A 12,109-nucleotide genomic window follows, 5' to 3' on the forward strand; every position below is an offset into this window, starting at 1 on the left:
AGAGGACAGCAACCGCGCTCTTCACACTCTTTTGCTGATTTGGGTTTAGGAAAAATAATTTCCAGGAAATCATGTCCCTGGGATGACTCATCTTTATGGCATTTCAAATTGTTGATGCCTTGGCAGTTCAACTTCCAAAAACTTTTTTTTTTCAGTTCCATAATCACCATAAATAATTACTTTTTTCAAATGTATTTTGGGGTTTTTTTCTGGTTTTTTTTTTTTTTTTTTGAGATAAAAGTTAAAGGTTTTTTTTCCACCTTCAGGTGTTTAATCTTAACTTCAGCCCTACAATGCATACTCCCTGAGCTTTAGTAAAATCAACTGTTACCTAGCAAATGCATTAATTGCTGACATTCCTCTGATGTTGGCATGGTATGTATCAAATTGTTACAGTTGAGAGAGGCTGCACATGGATTACAGAGCTTCTACTGGCAAATAGCAGAGGAAGGAAAATTAGAGGTTGAAGGCAGAGGTTTACCTTTTACACACTTTTCTTGTTTTCAGATAGTACACCAACAATAATGGGTTTTTTTCTCTTTTTTTAATTATTGATCGTTTTTCTAATATTTAGTTGTTCACCTTTCAAACACTTCTAACCGGTTCTGTTGTTTTCAGATTTTCCACCAGAAATGAAGTACTTTTTTGCAATTGATTTCCTTCTATTAATTTTTATAGTTTTTTTTCGAAAAGCTAACTCTTAAATTTAATGTCCCCGGTGTTTCACAGTATGGCAGCTCCGCAATCCAAGTGCAGATTCTGAACTGTTACAATTTGCTACATTTAGTGGATAATTTCTCAGCAGCATCTCTTGAGTATTAGCAGCTATTGTATCAATCATAACAGCTGCTTGTAACGGAACTTAGATTCTGCTCAGCAGGGAAGTGATTCGTGGGTCGACAAATTGTAGACCCGCACCCTACCCTAATGCACCGCTTTGCACCTATGTCCGACATTAATCCATGTCCGACCCTAACCCGCCACTCTGCTTTCCCTTATATACTTGTGCCTTCCCCCCTCTCTGACATGACTGAGAGGGTGGGCACAGGTATTTACCAAATTTACTGTGCATGTAAGCCCAAACCTGACCGACCAACGGGTATCTGGTCAGGCCACACATCACTACAGCAGAGCTATATCAATTTAGAACAGTTTGCAGAGTCAGCAACCCCCCCCCCCCCCCAGAGCTGCTTTAGAAAGACATAAGAAGGTGAAAAATTAAACGTTGCACTTAAATATTAGAAAATCAGTCACAAATAGAAAATAGAAAGTAATGTTCCTACTTCTGGTGAATTATCCAAAACCAACGGATCTGAAAAAAGTGTTGAAAGGTGAACAACCCCTTTAAAATACAAGGGATTTAAGACAAATGGCAAAGCCAGTTATGTCCTGCATGCCCTTCAGAATAATAGCATAGATTAAGGGCTTGTACTGATGGGTGTTTTCCCCTGCAGTTTGTTTTCTTGCGTTCCACCACAGGGGAGCATAGAACAAAACACAGCCTGTACTTTGCTATATTGCTGTACTCACACAGGCACAACCCAGCTCTGAACGCAGGGCAAAACAGCAAAAGTTTTGCTAGTTAACAGCCACTTTTCGGAACTTCTGCTGCTTGTCCAGTCATGCGTCTTAGTTGTCTGCCAGTATTCTCCACTTTGAATAACTTTGTGATGGATTACCCAAGCAACAAAGAGCATGCAAGCATATATTCTTGGGGGGGGTAGGGAGGGAAGCAAGTTCCTGCAGGGGTGATCCCAATCATTCCTTTTTCAGGGCACACAGGGATGGAGCGGTGATTGCCTCCTCAAATACAATATGGTCGGTCATCTGTACAAAAGAAAGACGTATGTTACCAACCATAGGGCCCAATATGTCTGTCCAAGAGTTGTTCCAAGCTCCCATCATTAAAGTCCACTCCATAACTGCTCCTTTGATCTGCCTATAAGATTGTCCTTGAAAGGGACATAATTATGGTGAAGGATAAATTGAATCCATTCTACTATAAACTCTCTCTGTAAGGGGCTCATGTAACTTTGGAGGTTGAGATGATACTGCACAGCTTTAGTTTTAATCTTATGATCTGTATTAACTCGGCAAACACATCAAACTCAAACATTCTACATTAAAAAAAAATTAAGCTCCTATTAAAGGAAAACTATACCCCCAAAATGAATAAGCAACTGTTTATATCAAATTAAGTGGCATATTTAAGAATCTTACCAAACTGGAATATATATTTAAGTAAATATTAGCATTTTACATCTCTTGCCTTGAGCCACCATTTTGTGATAGTCTGTGTGCTGCCTCAGCAATCACCTGACCAGAAATAACTCCGCTCTAACTATAACAGGAATAAGTGTGGAAGCAGGAAAACATGACTCTCTGTTAATTGGCTCATGTGACCTAACAAGTATAGTTTGTTTGTGTGCACTGTGATTCCTACGATCCCAGGGGGTGGCCCTTATTTTTTAAAATGGCAGTTTTCTATTTATAATTATCCAATGCCACATACTACTGAAAAAGTATATTATTATCAAAATGGGTTATTTTACATGAAGCAGGGTTTTACATATGAACTGTTTTATGCAACATATTTTTATAGATATCTACACTGTTTGAGGGGTATAGTTTTCCTTTATAGAAATTTTGAATCCTGGTTTAATTTTAAAGGGTATTTATGCTTTTTCTTTTAACCCTTTGCACTATTTTTCTTCTAGGTCTCCAAGCTGCTTGCTTCTTCTGAATCCTAGTAAAGGAGTAATTTTTGGAAGGCTTCCTTGTCTTGGGACTGAGTGAAGGATCTTTCTCTTCTATGGCCCCTTTTTTATTGATGGCTTGAATCAATATCCTGGAATAAACTAGGTCTGCCAATCTTATAATCATGAGCAAAAGGTAGGCCCTACACTGAAGGTAACAAGACCTTTCCTTTGTCCCTCCCTGGTCATGAGATCAGTGCCCTCAGTAAACCTTAATACTAGAAAAACTACATTTATATATTGATCCTGGGAAAAAAAGTCAGCTTTCCTTTTAACACTTTTTACTGAATAACTAGTCACATCTCTTTCAGATTTCTTCTTTTTCCTTTTGGAGATTTTTTTTTTTTTTTAATTTGCGTTCAGTGTCTGTACCCATTTCTTGAAGCTGCAGGCAAGTATTATGTTCAGTAGTTTGATGCTTTTTACTTTGGTATATCTTTTCCTTTTTCAATTTGTTTTTGATTAGATCCCAAATAATTTTAAATTCTGAATCTTTTCATCATGTATGCGTTAAGTTAGAAAAAAACGTTATGCCAGTTATTACAGATCAGAGAAGTCTGTGATGCAATGTCAAATTTACTTGCCCCAATTTCTGTTTATTGCTGGGACTTTGATTAAGGGCTATGGCAAATTACATTGATACTGAGATTAATGTGAAGTATGATGGTGGCAGCATGATGTTATTGGGCTGCTTTTTATCTGCATGCCCTTGTTATCTTGTTAAAACAGAAAATGGAATGGATATGGAAGCATAGAGGTAAACAACACTGCAAAAAGGACCTGTTTAACCCCTTGTTTAACATAAATTCAATGAATAGCGCTTTTGGTCCTGTGGGCAATGGACTTCTGTTAACAAGCACTCGCAACAAAGGATTTAGCGAGTGGGTTGTATATACCTTGCAAGGAACTATTTCCTTTTAAACTAGCCCATTTCCATATTAAACTCCTCCATTGTTCACTCCGGCTTTCCACAGTAGGCAGCCTAGATTTAAAGGAACAGTAACATCAAAAAATGTAAAGTAATAATCATATAATGCAGTGTTGCCCTGCACTGGTATAACTGATGTGTTTGCTTCAGAAACACTACTATATAAATAAGCTGCTGTGTAGCAATGGGGGCAGTCATTCAAAGGAGAAAAGGCTCAGGTTACACAGTAGATAAGCTCTGTAGAACATAATGGTGTTATCTGTTATCCACTATTAAACCTGTGCCATATAAACGTTCTATTGCCACCATAGCTACACAGCAGCTTGCTTATATGAACGATAGTAGTGTTACTGTGTAAATAATAGCTTGTTGATGTATCCTAACATAGTTTTGCTTAAGTGTCTAGTATATGGAAAAAAAAAATGTAATATGCAGTTTGATGAGAAATAGGTGCATGATTTTTTTATTTTATTGTTTTATAAGGCTCTTACACACGGCATTTCAATCCATGTTCCCCCTGTGGTGGATTTATCTACCGAAACGCAGCCTATTCTTATGGATCTGTCTGTGCTCGTTCAGGCACATGCAAGCTCCAAATGCTGATGGAATGTAACTTGAAGCGTTCCACCTGCGTTCCGCGATTGCATGTGCCTCAATGAGTACAGACAGGACTGGAAGAGTTGGCTGCTTTTTTTTTTTTCTTGGTACCCTTGTATGGGACTCTGAAGTTCATTTCATTGCTCCATCCCTATCAGTTTACTGATATATAAGGAACAGGCTGACTCTTGTATTCCTGAATTTATCTGTACCATACATTGTTCCATACTATGTATGGCAAGCGGTACATGGGTATCTAACGCTACCAGGAATATGCTTTATGCAAGCAAAATTGTTTGCCCCAGCTAGGGGCTAGGACTTGTTTCAGAAATTGGTTACTTCAAGCCAGTTGTGATTGTGAACTGCACACGAGATTAACTGCTCGCAGTTCAGTTTGGATACTGGATATTAAGTGAGATCATATGGGTTTATGTTCTGCTACCTATCCATTTTGTGGTAGTCTGAATGCCTTTGAATATGCAAAGTTGTTTTGCACCATTTTAAAATCATTCTTGGTGTTGGTATTAGGTCTGTAATAAAATGCTAATGTGTGCTATTTAGATGACAGCTGCAAGATTGAAAGCATTAAAAACATTCAGCTCTCCATTTCTAGCTTTGCTATTGACAGCTGGGCATCCACTTTAGATTTTGGCAACAGTACGGGAGTGCTTGGCATGTCTGTGACTGGTAGAACATAGTTTCTTAAGGTTCAGTGACTTTTAAGTTGTTGACTAATCCAGCTGTTTCTAAGCTGAAGAAGTATTTTAACTGGTGATGTTAATTTGAAGTTCAAGTGTTATATTATTTTGCATTTAATCAGGAAATGTTGCATTTTCTTTGGTAGGTTAACTGACCGTTGTTGTGGTGTAGAATAGTAAACAAGGATTCACCTTCTGAGCTTTAAGTCACCCAATTTTCTGCACGCTTTTTAACATTTTTAGGATGCCCATGTTGTACATGTATTGTTGAAAATGGCGGGGAAAAATTAGTCCCTATTCAGTCTAGGTTGGTCTTCATGTGCTTTAGGAAAAAGGTTATGAAACCCTGATTTCAGTTATATATGAATTAAAGAACTACTTGACATCATACTGGCAAGTTTTGACATTTAGGTAGTTCATATCAATTTTCCAGGACAAGGAGGAGTTTTTTAGGGGGTTATTAACTAAACCTTGAATTTATCTGGTCTGGCTTTTTGGGAGCAAAAACTGGAATTTTTCATGAAAAAAAAATGAATTTTTCGAGATTTATTATACCCCAATGCTGCAAAAAGCCCGAATCCGAAAATCCACCATCTCGGACCTTTCGTAGTCCTGTGTAAGTCAATGGGAGAGGCACCAAACTCAATTTGAAAAATTCTGGGGTTTCAGGCAAAAACCCAAAAAAATCTAGCAATTCGGGGGGAAAAATCAGACAATTAACGTTTTCAGTTGATTTTTTTTAATAAAAAAATTGACAAATTCAGAGTTTAGTAAATAACCCCCTTAATCTTTGAACAAAGAATCTCCCATTATCCTTACCAATCTTCTTAGTGTGAAGAGGTGTGTTTATGGGTAAAAATTCCATAATGTTCTAAAAACCTTTTACTATTACATTTGTACTTTACTTAGACCTTTGTGTTATTCTTTTTTGATGCTTTGTTAATAGTTTTAAATGAACATACATTAATTTAAAATTTTCAGTGAGTTTAAAATAATGTGTAAATGTAATACCTACTGAAGGCAGTAACTGGTCCTCTTCACTGCCGGCTCTGACTACATGTACCATTGAAACAATGTAGCAAGAGTCGTCTTTCTTCCATCCTAGACTCTGATTACCATAATGCCTTGCATTCTCTGTGATACACAACACATGATAAATTTTCCGCTGGCAGAGAAGAGACAGGCTTCAGTCGTGCAGCCTGCATTTTGCTTTAATATAATATTGAACTCTGGTGACAGGTGGATTTTGGCCTGAAAACTCAAATGCACCTTTTTTTTGTATAAAATGGCATACTAGACTGCAAGATTTGGGCACCAGCTGAGAATACAACAACATGTGCCTTGAGCCTGACAGACTTGTAAAGAAGAAGAATAGGAGGCACTATGCAAGGTACTGTAGAGGCCTGGCTGAAGGAAAACTGGCTTTTACTATATTGTTTCACTGGTACATTTAGTCAGGACCAAGGGAAAGAAGATATTGCTTCCAGTTGCAATTACATTTAAACATAAATGTAAAATTATCAAACATTTTCAATAACTATATATTGTAAATTTGCTTAGAACTACATTTTCTTTTATTATGCAAAATGTTATTGTTTTAAATTATTGGCTGGGTCCCTTTTTAAGATTTTCTATGCCGTCTTTAAAGGGACTATGGAGTCCTGCATATCTTTCGGTTGTGCTAGGGAGCATGCTATCTGTAAGCATTTTCCGAGGTCATGTTGTTAAATATCCTTTAAAAAAAAAAAAAAAAATGCATAAAAGGATTTCCAGGATGGTTTTGCCAATCTTTTTATGATTTTGACTGTATAACAAACATTGAAGGAACTGTAATTGCCTCCAGTATTCACTTTAAATGGGCAGTCCATATGCACCAAACTTAGCATTTGCAAATACAGGTATAGGATCCTTTATCCGGAAACCAGATATCCAGAAAGCTCTGAATTACAGAATGGCTGTCTCCCATAGACTCCATTTTATCCAAATAATCCAAATTTTTAAAAATTATTTCCTTTTTCTCTGTAGTAATAAAACTGTAGCTTGTACTTGAGCCCAACTAAGATCCGTATTGGAAGCAAAACCAGCCTATTGGGTTTATTTATTATTTAAATTAATTTCTAGTAGACTTAAGGCATGAAGACCCAAATTACGGAAAGATCCGTTATCCGGAAAACCCCAGGTCCCGAGCATTCTGGATAACCGGTCCCATACCTGTAATTTATCACAAATAATTAGCTGCTCTATATGTTATTACCATTGTTCTCAAATGTAGTTTTTCAAAATAAATTTTTAATTTTCTTCTCTCACATAAACGTTGCCAACCTTCTAAACTGTCATCGGCATTAGAGAATGTATCAATTGTAACAGTTGCTCTGGTTTAGAACATTATGGGGGTTATTTACTAAAATTCTAATTTCTCATACTTTTATTAAACCAAGCTTGACCAAACTCCCATCCACAATTTTATCTTATTTATCGATAAAATAACTTGAAAAAGTCGGGTCGGGAAAAGAGCAAAAACCCGAGTCTTAAGAATTTTTAGGGTTTGACGCTCAATTTTTTTTCGGGTTATCACATGAAAACCCCAAATTTTTCGGATTATCAGCCAAAAACCATAGCAGATATTTTCAAATTTTACAAGGGACATCTCCCATTGACGTATACATGACCTGACAGGATTTAGATGGCGGATTTTCAGATTCAGACTTTTTGCAGCTTCAGGGGTATAATAAATCTTAAAAAATTCTAGGTTTTTTTTTTTCCCCTCTAAAAATTTTTTGTCCAAAAAAAAAAAACTCAACCTGAAAAAAGGTGTAGTTTACTTTCTAAGAGGAAGTAAAAATGAATTCATAGTGTAACAAGTTGTGGCATTTAATTCCAGCCTTTTCACTTTATTTTAGATTTTTTTTACACCAGACTTGTACCTTCTGCTTCACCCTTATAAATATGCCACTTCATTTAATACATATCAGCCATGGCAACTTTTATTGCAAAGGGTTATATATTTTTTTTTTCCATATAGTTTCTTTGTAAGAAATCTACATAAGCAAAACATTATTATTAAACTATCAATAATAAAGTATCAGGTCCAATAAAGCATGTTGCTAATATGTTCCTTTTTATTTTCTTTATTGTTTATGCATACATGTACTTGAAGTTTCTCATTGTTAGGCTAATTTTGGCAAAAGTGGATTTTTTTTTTTTTTAAACGTACTAGAAAATACTTTAAAAATTAAATAAACCCAATAGGCTGGTTTTGCTTCCAATAAGGATTAATTATATCTTAGTTGGGATGAAACTATTTATTGCCTCCCAAGATTCTCTTGTGTATTAGTGCTTCTACAGAGCCCCCTACTTAAAGTGGTACTGCTTTATTTTTTACAGAGAAAAAGGAAATGATTAAAAAAAAAAAAAAAAAAAATCTGATTATTTGGATAAAATGGAGTCTATGGGAGACGGCCTTTCCGTAATTTGGAGTTTTTTGGATAAGGGGTTTCTGGATAATGGATCCCATACTTGTAATATATTTACTTTTATGGGGGATTTAGTGGCACTTAAATATTGTCAGTATTACACTTATATGATTATAAGGTACCAACTCAACCAACTGAATCTCTGGAAGCTGCGTATTCTTTTTCTGTACTCAAACTGTTTAGTATGTTTTATTTTAAGGGGATCCTTAATTCATTTGTAACTGCTAGGTCTGCTAACATTTTCTAGTCATTTTAAAATATGTGAAATAGATGCTGCACTTTGGCAATAACTAATTACTTAGAAAAAGAAGAGGATTGGTAACGTTTAAAAGGCGAATTGATACCGATTCTGCTATAATGAGGTTAATGATTCTCACAAATAGGTTTTACTGTTTTTTTTCTTATAGGTTTCGAAATATAATTAATGTGCTTTTTCAACCCATTTTTTTGTACTGCTAAATAACTTACACATGCTGTATGTCAGTAGAGCATTTCAGGTGATCTGCTAGTTATAGCAGGTGAAATATGTCCCTGAATCACAGGGAGGGTAGAAGTGGGCAAAGGGTACCATGCCTTGGGCACTTATACTAGACCTGGCACTGATATAGATACAGTGATTATAGGAAAAGTTGTATAGATTTTGAGAAACAGCTAGTACTTTGTAATGGATTATTTTTTTTTTATAATAGGAACAGTTTAATGAACAGCGAGTTTTAGGGCAATGTCACATGCAGTTCTCTAATCTAGAAAAGCGAGAACCACCGCAAGTAAAACACTTTTCCTATGGCAATCCACATTCTTCTGAATTAAAGGATATTTTAGGACACTTTGTCAAAAACAGAAGAGGCAATCTTTCATGGGAACCGAAGCAATAAGTGTGACATTTCCCTTACCCTCAAATTGTCCCCACTACGTTGCTAGAGATAGATATGACATGTATGAATACTGAACACGTTTTTGCTGATAAATAATTTGGCAGAAGTAAGTAACCTTCAGTCTTTCTGTAGGACAGGAACGTTGAGATGGAGGCCTGCAGGTGGCTGGCTAAAGCCTTCTGCACTACAAATGCTTTTCCTCCCATTAACCATTTTTATTTCTCTGCTTAATGAAAGGGGGAGAGCAGAGCACAGGGAGAGTATGGGAAAAGAAAATTGGGTATCGTAAAAGAAAATGTAAGGCGAGAAAATTGGTCTTGGGAAGAAGAGGGGAAAGCAGAATTGGGAAGGTGAAGGGCCAAATAGTATAAAATTGGTAGATCAAGAAGAAATTAACATTGCTGATAAGATCATTATGAGGCGAATAATTGATATAGAAGCTCATGAGATAAAAAAAAAAAGAGAGAATGGAAGAGTGCTAAGAGACATGACAATAAATGCATAGAATAAGAAGAAATAAGTGAAGTAGGTTCTTGCACAAGTATTAGAGGCTGCTAAAGGACTTGATTTTATATATATATATCTATATCATTATCCAACGTTTACAAAAATGTTACAAAATGTGATAAAACCAAACATTAAATATCGAGAGAGAGATTTTCAAGGAAAGTCTTTACTTATAACAAAAAACCCTACAGCAGCAACATGTGGCACTGACCATGGATGTGTAAAAAAAAAAAAATAGCTGATTTTTTTTTTTTTTATCAGAATTATGTTGTGCATTTTTCTTAGATGATGTGAAAAAAGATATTTCATTTTTTTTGATATCTTCCATCCTAAATAGAATTCTCACCTTAACATGTTTTGTTCTCAACCATATCTCATCAGAGTAAGAAGATCACTAAAGCTGGAGGCAATTGGAAAAGATAAAGTAAGTATCCATTAATTGGGCCTTTGCACTAGAAAGAATAAATCCTCTGCCGCTCCATGCATCTGCTCCTTTTTTTTTTTTTTTTTTTTTTTTTTTTTACTGCTAAGCTGTTTTGAGCCAGAAAATAGGAAAGCAGAGCCTTCATCTCTCTAGTGGTTTTGACTACAATTTACCAGGCAACAGAGTAGTTAAATATTTACTAGAAGCAGCGGGACATTAAATATGAGATCCTTTAAGTTTGCATCTGTCACAGTTATATAATCAATCTAGATCATATTAGGTGCTAGATATAGCAAGCATGCTCCTGCTTAGAGTGGGAGCAGTAACATGCCTTCCAAGGGTATTAGATTTAAGGCCTGTCGACAGGATGGACCTGTTATAAAGAAAAAGACAAGTGCATTTCTGTTTGCCCTGTAGTCATTTTCTAAATAGAATGCGTTAGAAGTTGAAGGGAAGTCATTCATCAGCTCTGAACTGTATAATTGCGCCAGCAGCATTCTTGTCATCGACCTCTGTGCTAAACAATATGGAGTTATGATAATGTTACATTGTGCATATTACAATATGCAAATAGGAAGTATAACCCAGATAATCTTTTTTTATGTTGAGAATCTAATTGTTTGTCTCCACTGTTTTGCCATTAGCAAGCTGTAAAATACCGCCACAACTATAAAGCTGAACTATTACAGTTGTGTTTGTACATCTCATCACAGCATATTTCTCAGGCCAAACATATTTTGCCTAATGCCAAATGCTTCATGATATACAAGTTTAGAACCATTTGGTGCCAATAGTAAGTATTAGTGAGGATACGAATTGTTAAAGGGTTGTACTCCGATGCTTTTCAGACAGGGAATAGGTAATATACAACCCCTGGCTGCCCTTAAACAACTGCATCATTAAAACCCATTTGTTTAGGTTATCATGACCTTTAAAGGGCTACTGTCATGGGAAAAAATGGTTTTTTTTTTGTTTTTTTTTCAAAACACATCAGTTTTGCTCCAGCAGAATTCTGCACAGAAATCCATTTCTCAAAAGAACAAACATATTTTTTACATTTAATTTTGAAATCTGACATGGGACTAGACATATTCCCAGTTTCCCAGCTGCTTCCAGTCATGTGACAGCAGCCTAACAGTAGGAAAGTAACCAGATAGCAGGTCCCTAACACATAACGGCTCCCTGGTAGATCTAAGAACAGCACTCAATAGTAAAATCCAGGTCCCACTGAGATACATTCAGTTAGATCAGAGGTCTCCAACTTTTTTTAACCCGTGAGTCACATTCAAAAGAGTTGGGGAGCGACACAAGTACCATATATACTCGAGTATAAGCCGAGTTTTTCAGCAGCCAAAATGTGCTGGAAAAGTCTACCTCGGCTTATACTCGAGTCAGCAAGTTATGGACAACATTACATTCGGTATATTTTACCTCAGGCACGGTGGCTATTACAGCACCCTTTTTGGAACCCCTAATGTGACCTTACACAGGCTACAATAAGTAATGCCACAGTATAGGAAGGAAGCGCTAGCACAGCCTCCCTCCCTTCCTCTATTGGTCCCAGACATTGGCGACATTCTTCGGCGCACAATTCACAAAGCTCTGCGCGTCTGACATCATAACGCAAGGGCCGAATGCAGTAACGCTACTTAGCATGCAGCGCGCGTCTGACGTCATAGAGAGATAGACGCGCAGCACAGTGAATGGAATAAGACGCACAGAGTTGGGAACAATTCTAAAGACTCACAATAGAACTTTCTGCGGCGGCAGTTTTTTAATAGTGCACAACAGGAGACCAGGTACCTTTGTGCACAGCTATAAAGAAGAAAAGGGATCTCATCATGCAGAGGT

At 36.5% G+C, this 12,109-nt stretch overlaps 1 protein-coding gene across 3 annotated transcripts in view; it reads left to right on the forward strand.

Moving 5' to 3' along the window:
• Nucleotides 1–12,109, forward strand: part of LOC108714229 (centromere protein R) — a 32,162-nt gene that overhangs the window by 1,144 nt on the left and 18,909 nt on the right. For 2 of the 3 annotated variants that reach the window (XM_041590385.1, XM_018258242.2), the window contains exons 2-3: nucleotides 2,718–2,892; nucleotides 10,216–10,258. In XM_041590385.1, the coding sequence (XP_041446319.1) occupies nucleotides 2,882–2,892; nucleotides 10,216–10,258 (54 nt within the window). In that variant the 5' untranslated portion in view covers nucleotides 2,718–2,881. Of the gene's footprint in view, nucleotides 1–2,717; nucleotides 2,893–6,159; nucleotides 6,370–10,215; nucleotides 10,259–12,109 lie in introns of those variants that run through there. The other variant, XM_041590383.1, reaches the window with a different exon arrangement.

The sequence above is a fragment of the Xenopus laevis genome, chromosome 4L (assembly GCF_017654675.1).
Source record: "Xenopus laevis strain J_2021 chromosome 4L, Xenopus_laevis_v10.1, whole genome shotgun sequence".
Classification (NCBI taxonomy): Eukaryota; Metazoa; Chordata; class Amphibia; order Anura; family Pipidae; genus Xenopus; species Xenopus laevis.